Raw genomic sequence first — 12,339 nt, 5'->3', positions numbered from 1 at the left:
TACCTGCCCGAGCCTTGAGATGTACAGATGAGGCTTTCCTGGTGGTCCCAATACAGCCTAAAATACACAGCACAAGGCTTTAGGAAAGGACCTTTTCAGTTGTGGCCCCATGCCTGTGGAATTCCTTTGCCACTTAAATGTGTCTAGCTCCTTCATGATGTCTGTGTCAATAATCAAATAAATAAATGATGTAGCTGGGAGAGCTACTGCGAAAATTATGTCTGTTCTGACTGGCATCTCAAGCAAGAGGACTACACTGCATTAAACACAAACCACTCATTTCTTTCTATGTGACACACTAAGACTTCAGGGAGGGCAAACATGATTAGCCTTAAACTAACTGAAAAGACTCAGGGACACGTTTCATTTCATATGCAAGCATAAGCTACAGAAAAATAACTGCCAGAGAAAACATAAAGATTAATCAAATCTGAATGTGTAGTCAGAGAGGTTGGAAACTTGATTAGAGTAGAGGTTAGGAATTAAAACAGGCATGGCCAAACTTGGCCCTCCAGCTGTTTTGGGACTACAATTCTCACCAGCCCTGACCACTGGTCCTGCTAGCTAGGGATGATGGAAGTTGTAGTCCCGAAACAGCTGGAGGGCCAAGTTTGGCCTTGCCTGAATTAAGAGATTGGAGGCCTGTACATATGCCATACGGTAGTACCTCAGGTTAAGAACTTAATTCGTTCTGGAGGTCCGTTCTTAACCTGAAACTGTTCTTAACCTGAGGTACCACTTTAGCTAATGGGGCCTCCCGCCGCTGTGCGAATTCTGTTCTCATCCTGAAGTAAAGTTCTTAACCTGGTACTATTTCTGGGTTAGCAGAGTCTGTAACCTGAAGGGTCTGTAACCTGAAGCGCCTTTAACCCGAGGTACTGCTGTATTAACAACTCAGATTAAGGAAGAGATATTCTCTCCCCAATTCCTGGATGTGATTATATGTTCTACAAAGTTATAGCAGCTGGATCATGCAGTGCTATATTTTATTGATTGGGCTACCAATCTGTAGAGTCCGAGCTTACACAACATCACCGTGTTGGTGGGGTTTGAATTTTTTGAAAGATGCAGGTGTTTTGTTTTTTTGTTGTTATGGAAATTTGTAACATAAATTATAGTGGCAAAATGGAGTTGTGTGTACAAGGCTTTAGAGTGGGAGGTTTCAGGAAGCTGCTGACTACATAAGCCACACTAAGGACCAATTACTATGGCTGCATATTCCTTCCCAGGAAGGGTATTTCTGTTACCATAGTGTAATTGGCTGAAGATTCTTTACACATTTTCCCTACTGAATGGGAACCACACAATCACTTTGTTTAAGTTGTAGTAGCCATGCACTTTTCAAACATATTCATTGGGCCAAACTCTAAACCCTTTGAGGTGCAGAGGAATGTTGTATTTTCACTAAGAAACATGCATCTCAGTCTAGCACAGAACAGCACAGAACTTAATGATAAACTTTTAAAATATTTTTATCTTAGTAGAATTTTTATTTTAACATAAATTTTAATTTTTTTTATCTCAACAGAACTTGAGTATATTAAATGTACTATATTAGCATGCTCTATCAAGTGATTTAGTATTTGAATGAGATGAATGCTGGCCAGATGTACTGCAGTTTACAAATCAGCTGTTGTGTTCAAAACAGCAAATGTTTTAGAGCCCTTTGGCTAAAGAACTACACACACCTGCATATCAACTGGACAGACTCAATAGCCCATAAACACCGAACTCATCCATCAACTGCGGAACATTAACACTGCAAAATCTATTAGTTAAGTTAAAAAAAAACTTAAGTGAACTTTGTATTATTGGAATAATGCAAAGCACATTGGTGCACTTCAGCTGAAGAAAGAACATATACACTCAGCACAGCAGCTATATAGACTTCATCACAGTAGGCAAGTTCCAACTAAAATTAAATATTTGTGAGTAACATATATCTCAATGGATTAGTTAAACACATGCTTAAACCTTTCCCATTCATATCAACAGTACATAAAAATGCTTTTCTGCAGTTTGATTTTATCTGATACTCTTAAGGCTTCAGCAATGATGAAGGGCTGGTATGAAGGTAGGTTTGTATTCATTCTTAGTAAAAACAGCATGGTACTAATATAGCACCTTCCTGATATTTGTGGCACTTATTTCTCACTGGGCAACTTTTGACACAGAAGTGTATAAGTGGATATTAGCTGGAAATCAGTATTTATTCTGATCTATTTATTAATTTTAATTAATTTTAGATATTATTGTCACCCGTATCTCAGAATGCAATGCTGGGATAAATCCCTACAGCCCTGAACACAAAAACACATTCTAAAAATGTAACTGTTAAAATATGTACCAATGGGATCAGAACAATATCAGAAACAATATCAGAAATATCAACCGTTGCTCCTGGAGGAAGCAAATAAAAACAGTGAAATGAGTACATATAGCTTTGTTTGCTGTTCCTTAAACCAGGAATTTACATAAAGAAAAATACAACTTTAGAGTAAACTGTTTACTGTTAAAAATCTGAATTTGATTTTGATTTTGATTCAGTGTTTCATTTTATCCCATGCCCTTTGCTGACACTGTTGTGGCAGCATGTTATAACAGTAGATAGGAGTAGTGGGATCACCTGCTGTTTAGGCCCCTTATGTTACCTACAAACAGCAGGATGAGGAAGGGTGTGAGGATGGAGTTTCAGTCCTAACAGGGTGAATTTCCTGGCTTATGTCACCACCTTCCCATTACTCAAAAGATAATTTTCTTGTCTGTGACTACAGGAACTTGGGAGTTAAATCACTTGGCATTTCATATGGAGAAATACTTTGGCTTAAAATCCCCTCTACAAGAGCAAAGATTTGACAAGTTTGGCAGCTGAGCTTATATATTTATATGTTTCTCTGGGAGGTGAGAGGGGGAGTGAATAGAATATATAATTTCTTTCACAGGCCACACAACAGAAAGTTCCAAGGGGGCCTTCTCTTTTGCACAGGAGATAATAGTCTCTCATCTTGACACACAAGGGTTGTAGGAATGCAGTTCTGCTTCTGCCAGCAGAATCCACACAGTGAATTGAAATAAAACAGAAAAAAAATCAGTGCCAGTAAGTTCAGAATTTAGTGATGTCAGATTCCCCTCTAGGTGGCTTACAGCACATATAAAAAATTGTAAAACACCGGACATTAAACATTTCCCGATATAGGGCTGCCTTCAGATGTCTTCTAAACGTCAGATAGTTGTTTATTCCTTTGACATCTGATGGGAGGGCGTTCCACAGGCTGGGCGCCACTACCGAGAAAGCCCTCTCCCTGGTTCCCTGTAATTTCACTTCTCGCAGTGAGGGAACCGCCAGAAGGCCCTCGGAGCTCCCACCCACCTGTCCCCTAATTTCCAATCCCTTTCTCTTTAAATAGTTCTTGGAGGGAAACAGCTTGCCCAAAATGGCAATGGCATCCTTTTGTCTTGTACACTGCAGTGCAATGTGCTAGGCTCCAAAGGGAGAACACTCCCCGCTCTAGAGCACCACTGGTGTCAGCTGCATCAGATTTTAATCCACACTGTGATGAGGTTGTGGTGCCTAATGTCTCCCTTTTCTTTAAATCACATATTCTTAGTCCCCATAACTTTTATCAAAAACTTTGACAAATGAGTTTCACCAGCATCTCCAGTTCAAACACTTTCCATAACAAGAACCTAACATAGTCTGTCATAACAAGGTAGCCCATTTTAAAGGAAAATATATACACAGTAAAATCAAACTGAGGTGATGATCCAGCTGAAAGTTAAGTATTGTGATTCCAACTGTTTTGAATGGGAGAGTTAAGTATGTGCTTAACACACCCATTCAAAACAATGGAACAAAATGCTTAGGTTTACTTGGTTCATGACTGTGGCGTTTGCCTCCTAGATGGGTCATAAGGAAAGGGTTAAAATGAGTGTGATGTGATTGGCTAGTGAGAATGCAAGAGGGGAGTAAAAGTTAGAGTGGGAGGTTTTGAAAGTTAGTTGAGGTTTGGGAGTTGGAGAAGGAAGAGGGAGGAATAGGCAGTGGGTTGTTCGAGTTGCATTGTGAGAGAGTGAGAGGAATTGTTAGGTTGAAGATAGAAGATAGTTGGAATAATCAGTTTGGAGTTGTTAGGAACTAAGATTAAGAAACTGACAAGAGAAAAATTAACTGAAACTATACGCTTGTTCCTGCATTTAAAAATAAACTTGATTATTTGTTAATGTTAACAACTGTCTGGACTCTGTGTGTCCCTGTGAGAAACGGGGTGGTGGCAGCGAATAAAGCAATCACAGTGGTGGCACAGGGTCAAGAGACCGTCAAACGTCCGGGGGCCCTGTGTGATCGCCACAATGACCTAACACAATTTTATTTTATGGACGCTTTTGTATGATAGCCTTTTCTGTTTCACAATAATGATAGCTAAGTTGCATTATCCACTATCTTTGTTTTAACACAATTTGCTTTCAGTTACCTGAATCCATTGTCTGTAAGATGGCAAGTGCCTCCATTCTGGCAGGGATTCTGAATACAGGCATTAATAGGAGTACTGCAGTCTCGACCCTAACAACAACAACAACAACAACAACAACAAAAAGTCCATGTAAAATGGTTAGTCCTGTTTTATCTTTGATGCAGACGCTGATTCTCATCTCCCTTGCCTGCATTTGAAAATATAGTTATTTTATCACCTAGAGATAGTTGCTTCCTATGTAGTAATGCACTTGTAAAATATCAAACATAAGCAATAAGAAATGAATATATATGAGACATAAGGCAAGATACATAATGTTTGTAACTTAAACAACATCTCAGCAAAGCAGCATTATATACTATTGACTTTTATCTTTGTAGCAGAGTTAATTCATTAAAAATACGAAGCAAGTTAGTGTTTATACCATGGGTAGGCAAACTAAGGCCCAGGGGCCGGATCCGGCCCAATCACCTTCTAAATCTGGCCCGTGGATGGTCCAGGAATCAGCGTGTTTTTACATGAGCAGAATGTGTGCTTTTATTTAAAATGCATCTCTGGGTTATTTGTGGGGCCTGCCTGGTGTTTTTACATGAGTAGAATGTGTGCTTTTATTTAAAATGCATCTCTGGGTTATTTGTGGGGCATAGGAATTCGTTCATATATATTTTTTCAAAATACAGTACGGCCCCCCACAAGGTCTGAGGGACAGTGGACTGCCCCCCTGCTGAAAAAGTTTGCTGACCCCTGTTTATACCTAAAAGCAAACTTTCAGTTGACAAACACCTCTGTCAAGCTGCTTTGCTTAGTGGTCACCTAACTATCCTTGTGGAATCAAAGCTTATTAAACTGTTGTCAGATTGGCATGTTTGCCTATGTAATCAAATGTGTCATTTATGCCGACTAATACACACAAAAGGACACCTGCAACAACCTACACTAAATTAATGAATAAATAAATAAAATTTAAAAGCAAGTCAAGGAGACTGCATTTTGCATACAACACCAGATAAAGCTTAAATTTCTTTGTTCTTCAGATACTTTCAATGTTGTATCTTTAAAGCATAACTTCAAAGGAAGATAAAAGGCTGATTATATCTTAGCTAGAAATATTTTATCTGATTTCTCCAGCATTAAGCAGTGTTAAACTTTGCACCAAGAACAGGGAACTTTCCCCAGTACAAGGGCCACCTTCTGGTGGCTACATCTCAGTGACAGGCACGGCCAGAGGCAAAATGAAGTGAGTAGTGAAGATACAGTAATCTAGATTCTGCACGCACTAACACACTTCTCTCGGTCCTCCATGCAAATAAGTGATAAATATTATCAAAGGACACATTCCAGCTAGGCAAAAACACTTAAGGTGGGGTAGAAAGAAGGGCTGGTGAGGTTGTGTGGCTTGGGAAGACACCCAAGAGTCAGATAGAGAGGCCTGGAAGGCACATCCAGCCCCAGCCCCTGGGTGTGATGTTCCCCACCCTTGTTATACACATGGTTTGACAGTACTGTATATAAATATATAGATTTTGCTTCACTAATGCTTATTGGCATAAAATGATGGGAGGAAACTGACATCCTACTAAGTTGATTGTTCTATCAGGGCAAGCATTTTAGCCAGTTTATGCTGCCACATTTTCACACATTTCATCACCAGTCTACTGAGGACAAAAAGCAGCTTGGATTTGATAAGATCTTTTTTGCTAAAGATAACATTCTGAAACCTTTGCTGGGCAAATGCAAGAATGTGACAGAGTGCATCAGGGAAATTGAATTCATTGTTAAATGGCTGCATTGCTTATAAGAGAAGCAGTGCTTTGAATCTGATGTTTCGGGAATGTGCATTGCATGCAATTTCAACCACCTAAGAAAGGTGTGGAGCTAGAGTACATCTCACAAGGGTGACACAAGAGCTCTCACAGGACTTCTCTGTCTCACCCATAATTGGGAGTAGTTCCCCTTGAGCTATGAATTTCTTACTTGCAAACAAATTCAGTTACAGATATAAAGCAAGCATAAAGTCATTGATTGGCATCTTGACTCTCACAAAGATGAAGTATAAGTTGTAATAATAAATAATACCTGGGGATCTTACAATAGCCACTTGTTGCCCAGTGGCTGCATTGCTAACCTTAGAAGGAAGAAGTGGTACAATCAGCATTCTACACCACTACTTGACATGACTAACATAATTCAAATGCATCTGACTTCCTGTTCGAACACAACTATATCCATTTTACTTTAAAGTTCTCTCAATACTACAGCATATAAATGGCTTTTATTAGTTTCCAAAACATATCAATATTTTGGTAAATATGAAAATGGCCTCATAGAGGTATTTTTGAACCCCCCCTTTCATAAACAACCCTCTTATACCATCTGAAAAGCCACTCCTGAAAACCAGATTAAGTTCAAGAGTGGCCTCTGACACAAGGAGCTGAAATTGAAGAAAAGTAAATAGGGAAAAACTTAGTGAGTGTACAGAACAACATGGACATGTCCAAGGGGCTCTTTGGACCCCCCCCCCCGAGATGTGTTTGAATGGAGGACCATGTCTGTGTGGCACTTTAGATGCACTAAGTGTTTTAGAGTACATGGAGAAGGGTATCAAACTTCAGAAGAGATTAAGCACACATCTTGCATACAGAAATGTCCTAGGGTCAATTTCCTCCCATCTCTAAATCTCAAGAGGCAGGGCTGGGAAAAACCCCTGCCTAAGGCCTTGGAGAGCCACTTGCCAGCCAGAGTAAACAATACTGAGCTAGATGGACCAACTGTCTGTTCCAGTATAATGCAGCTTCGTATGTTTACAATCTTTGCAAGTCCTCAGCACAGCCAAGGACTTTGGGACTTCAACACATCCAACCCCTATCAAGTCTAAGCAGAGTTTTACTCTGGTTTCCCACTCATTTGCACGGTAGAAAGATTTAAAAAGTGGTATTACACCAACTTTATGATCCATTGCTTACAGAAGTTCATTCAATTAATATCGATCTACTTTTTGGGAGTGCTTTTTATGTCTGGTGAGGCACTACAGTGCTCATCAAGGAATATAAATGTCCATGTAGATATCCTCTAAGCCGGCCTTCCACCAACCCAGTGACTTCCAGATGCTTTGGACTCCAACTTCCATCAGCTCCAGCCAGCATGGCCAATGGTGAGGGATGATCAAAGTTCAAAGCTTCTGGATGGCACCAGACTGGGGAAAGCTACTCTAATTTAGCTACAATTGGTCCCCAAGTTCCATGTCTAAGACTTTATCCAATGAATTCTACTCATTTAATTCAATACTCCAGCTTCATTTGTGACTACTTTCATCTGAAGCAACACATGCAGCTGAAGACTTGCTACATCTTCTGTGCTCCAGATAAGGAAATACTTTTTGAGTTGCCTGACTGAAGAATCAATTAAACTCTTTCAGCTCTCTTGCACAACCATTCTTGGATTAGGGGTCCTGCCATCTAACTGATGTAGCAACGCACTCCTCCACACAAGATTTTCTTCACATCGACATCAAACAAGGAATAACAAATGCTGAAAGGGCAGACTCAATACAATTTATCAAGGTAAAGGAAATAGCTTCCAGATGGACAGACGTGTTTGGTGCTGGTTGGTGAGAAGGAAGCAAGGTATTGTTACTGAATTAGCATGACACTCTAGAAGAACAGCTTGGTACAAAAAGAATTATCTTTTCATATGGTTCACATTTGAATTTGTCAAATGACACTTCTGTAAAAAAAATATGTGGCAACAATGTAGGGTTTTCTTGAGGGTTGTAGAAGGCTTCTAATCTCTTTCTCCCATGTCTCTGGTACTAGTTGCTCTTCTACTCCATACTATCTGAATACGGCCCATACAGATGCAACAGTATTTTTACATTAGTATGTACACACACATAATGTCTTCAAAATCTCAAGACGGTATGAAATGAAAAAGTTATGAAATGTGTTAACATTACCCGACATCTGGACAGCAGTTTCCCCAGCTGGGCACTATAGCATTTAAAAGGGAGCCCAGCTGGGGCTCATCCCAAAAAAACACTCATCCCAAAAAATCAGATGCTCCAAATTAATAACCCATACTAATTTCTGCCACCTATGCATCGCTAGCAGAGGTTGTTCATCATAAACACTATCCCCACTGCTGCACTGCATTATTTAAGTAGTCAAAAGGCAAATTAAATTTCCACTGAGAGGTGTGGCCCAGCTGTTATCATACCTTGTAGCCGAACGGGCAAGTACATCGATAAAAATCCAGTGGGTCATTGCTGCAAGTCCCATTATTTTTGCATGGATTGGATAGGCAAGGGTTACACTTGGATACAATACTGATATCAGCAACTCCTAAAAAGAAACAAAAGCACAACTGAAAAATGTGTGTGTACAGTTTATGTAATGAACATTGATTTTTATTGACATAATTTTTTACAGTAAGGAAGAAAAGGCAAAGGACAGTAGAGAAGGGCCTGTTCTTACGGATGAGCTGGATCTTTAACACCAACCTCTTTAACAATAGTGGGTGTGGTCCAGTCTGTAGGGTAGAAAAATGGACCACCAGATAAGGGAGGGAACTCCTTAGGTGTGTTGATAATTATTAGTTTAAATACTATTAAAAGGTAGTGATGGTGAAACCAAAAATTGAAAGACCAAAACTTGTATGTGTTTTGTCGTCTTTGCTGCTACCATGGAACTCTCCTAGCATAATAGCAATGCAGAGGTACAAGCTTTCAGTGGGCCTGATGTCTCTTTCACTGATAGGAAGTATTTGGTTTGCTACTTGCTTCCCTTCAGCCCAGAGCTTATAGTTTAGGGAAATTAGACTTGGAAGCTGCCACAACAGAAACTTATCTCCTGATCTGAAATCTAAGATCCTTTAAGGTGTTTAGAGTTCTTCCCCTTCAGCTCAATGTGGGTTACCACAACTGCAATCAAATATATTGCTTATTTAGAGAGCTGAGCCACCACTCTTGAAATGGAATATAGATTACTGTATGCCTTTCTCTGCATCATAGTAAGAGTAAGAGACCTTCTATGGTTCTTACAGCTTAGCAATAGTATGGCAGCAAAGTAAGATGGGCAGAAAAGCTACAAGGGTGTATAGCATATCTTGTTATTAAGCCTGGCATTTATTTTTCAGTTTTTCAATTCTGAAGCAAAATAGTTGAATGTCATGTTTTCTATTTACAGATAGCAAGTGGTCCCCTTTCAGCTTGAAACCTTTTTGTCTCTTTAACTCCCCATGGTAGTTGAAAAAGGCTACAAATGTAAGCAGTAATTAAAAGCATAAAAATACATTAAAACAAACACACACAGAGACCTCACACATTTTTCCACATATAGAAGGAAGCCTCATAGTTTATTACATAGAGAACTGTGCAATTATGAAAATACATGTGACACTTTTATCTTAGCAAACTGTTTGAAAGGCAGGAAACTTCTTCACTGGATGCAATTACAATCTATTGTGTCTATCCGCAAAAGTGATGGCTATGGAGGCAGCCTATAGCTATGCATGTTTGCCAATATGGAAACAAGAGGATTTCAAAGACTGAGGGGTTCAGGAGCTTTACATTAATGAGCAACGAAAATGCCGGTAATATCTTTGTCATACACGGCCAAACAATAATGAGTGATAATTTATTTTGCATTAAAATGTTTAATCAGTAAAATTTAGAAAGCAAAAACTTTGTGAAACCCTTCGCATGAGAGATGAAAATGTTTAACCAAAGCCAAATGTTTGCAGTCAAATTCTTCGTGTTAAAACAAGGTGAAGCAGTTTTATCTAGAAGGGATTTTTTTGCCATTTTCCTTGGGCATTTAAACTAAAGACAATACAGGTAACTCGCACTTATACCTAATTAACTTAGTGACTGCAGCTTTGTGTGGTGTGGGGAAAAGAAATAAATAGATGAAGAGCAGATGAAACCCACTCTCAATTTATTTATTCTTTCCAGCCATACTACACAGACTTTCAGAAAGTGGTGTGAGGGGTCATCAGCATCCTAGAGCCTTCATCCTACCTTCCCAAAGCCGGGTAAGGCAGCTTCCTATGATGTAGTAAGAAGCCTGGTATATAACAGAGCACACTGCACACTAAGGACTTATACCTACCTTTGCATTGAAAGTGGTGGGTTGGTGTTGTAAGCAACAGCCTGTCTGTCATGTCATCTGGACTGCTGCATCGTGCGATTCCTGGCTCTTTGTAGCCTGCCTTCACCCATTCAGAAAGCCAGCGCAGGTTGCAGTCACAATGCAAAGGGTTGGTACCAAGTGCCCTAAGGTGGGTTAAAATACAGGCGCATATATAACCAATAGTTGTTCAGAGAATCCCTAAAACTATTTTAAACCTGGCGTGCTCTGGTCCATGGGGTCACGAAGAGTCGGACACGACTAAACGACTAAACAACAACAACAAAACTATTTGTCTCATTTTATCAAAATATTTAAACAATAAAACATTTTATGGACATGTGATTAAAAGAACACTTTCTGATGGTCAGCCATTAATCTGTGTCCTTGATGCTGCCTCTTGATATGTTATTTGGCCAGTTTCAGCATCAAAGCATCAATTCTCTTTCTTCCACTGTTCCTCATGTATACTACTGCTCCACAGCTTCAACACAAATTCCCATCTTTCTGCTGTGGAGGAGACTGAATAACTAATAATATCCTAAACGTAGCAGGCATCATCCTTGAGAATTAACAGCTCACACTTGGAGATCAGAACCTAGCCTGCCTTAAAGGCAGCCTTGACCACATTCAGTTTGATAGAAAGAAGCCCACCATACTCAGAGTCACTGCTAATTTGAATGCAGATGAAGCAGAACCATGTCCATCCACAGCAAGTGGGGGAATCATAAAACCTCCCTCCCTAACTCTGGATTAGGAACCCATTATGGTTTGGGAAAAGTAAGACCTTGGTGTTATTCAGGAAAGAGAGGTGGCAATTAACTCTTTCACTTCATGGTCCAATCATGAGTATCTCTCAGAGGATCTGAAGATACTGACTAAGTCCCAGAAGCACACGACCGTAGTGGGAGAAAACATGTTCATTCTTCACAAGCTCTCTCTATTTTGTTTCTCACTGCTCCTCACCATCCCACTACCTGGTCAGTCAACTCATCCTGTAAAGCACAATGGCTTTCATCTCTCTGTAGGGGACATATTGGCCTTAACCAATACTTTACAAAACTCTTCTATGCCTTTTACCAAAAACTTCATTGTAAGACCACTTAAGATTTTACTTTATTGAAACTCTGAATTGATCAGACTCAGAAACTCTGAATAAACTCTTGCAGTTCAAGTGGAATGTTTTGGGAGAATGATCTAAAGGTTAAGGGGTATGATCCCAGTGGCATTATGCTGGTTCTAACAAAGTTTTTACTCCACAGGAGTGCTTAGCTATAGTTCCTGCAGAGGAAAAACATTATGATGGGTTCATCCCCTAGAGAGAAAGTTAAGAAATTATTTACACATACAAAAGTGATCAAAAATTAAGTCTACATGGATACTTTTTCCATTGGAGATAACAAAAATAATTTCTTAAAATGGAGTTCATGCTCAAAAAATGTTTTTTTGGGGAAAGCGGATGGAATACTGACAGATGAAATTCCACTAATGTTGTTAATGTAATTCCAGAGACATGACTAATTAAACAATTCTGCCCTAGACAAATTCATGCTGAGAGTTCATGAGTTGAACTACCGGCAGGGGTTCATCCATCAACATTAAGTAAATGGAACAGCAATCTTTCCTGAAAGGGGACAAATGTACCCCATTTATAAATTCTCACATAAGAAAAATAATTTGGCATACTATATATGAGCTGTTGAACAAGCATGTATCTGGAGTTCCACAAACATACACTTATGAAT

The 12,339-nt window shown here is 39.5% G+C and overlaps 1 protein-coding gene across 2 annotated transcripts in view; it reads right to left on the bottom strand.

Moving 5' to 3' along the window:
- The window catches only part of SLIT3 (slit guidance ligand 3), a 395,171-nt gene that overhangs the window by 53,355 nt on the left and 329,477 nt on the right, over positions 1 to 12,339 (bottom strand). For both annotated transcript variants that reach the window (XM_083596748.1, XM_083596749.1), the window contains exons 25-27: positions 10,577 to 10,740; positions 8,685 to 8,809; positions 4,473 to 4,561 (exon numbers count right to left, since the gene is read on the bottom strand). In XM_083596748.1, coding sequence (XP_083452874.1) covers positions 4,473 to 4,561; positions 8,685 to 8,809; positions 10,577 to 10,740 — 378 coding nt within the window. The remainder of the gene's footprint in view (positions 1 to 4,472; positions 4,562 to 8,684; positions 8,810 to 10,576; positions 10,741 to 12,339) is intronic.

This window comes from Podarcis filfolensis (assembly GCF_964270895.1).
Source record: "Podarcis filfolensis genome assembly, chromosome: 2".
NCBI lineage: Eukaryota > Metazoa > Chordata > Lepidosauria > Squamata > Lacertidae > Podarcis > Podarcis filfolensis.
Note: the sequence above shows the minus strand (reverse complement) of the source record. Positions and strands in the feature narration are given on the sequence as shown.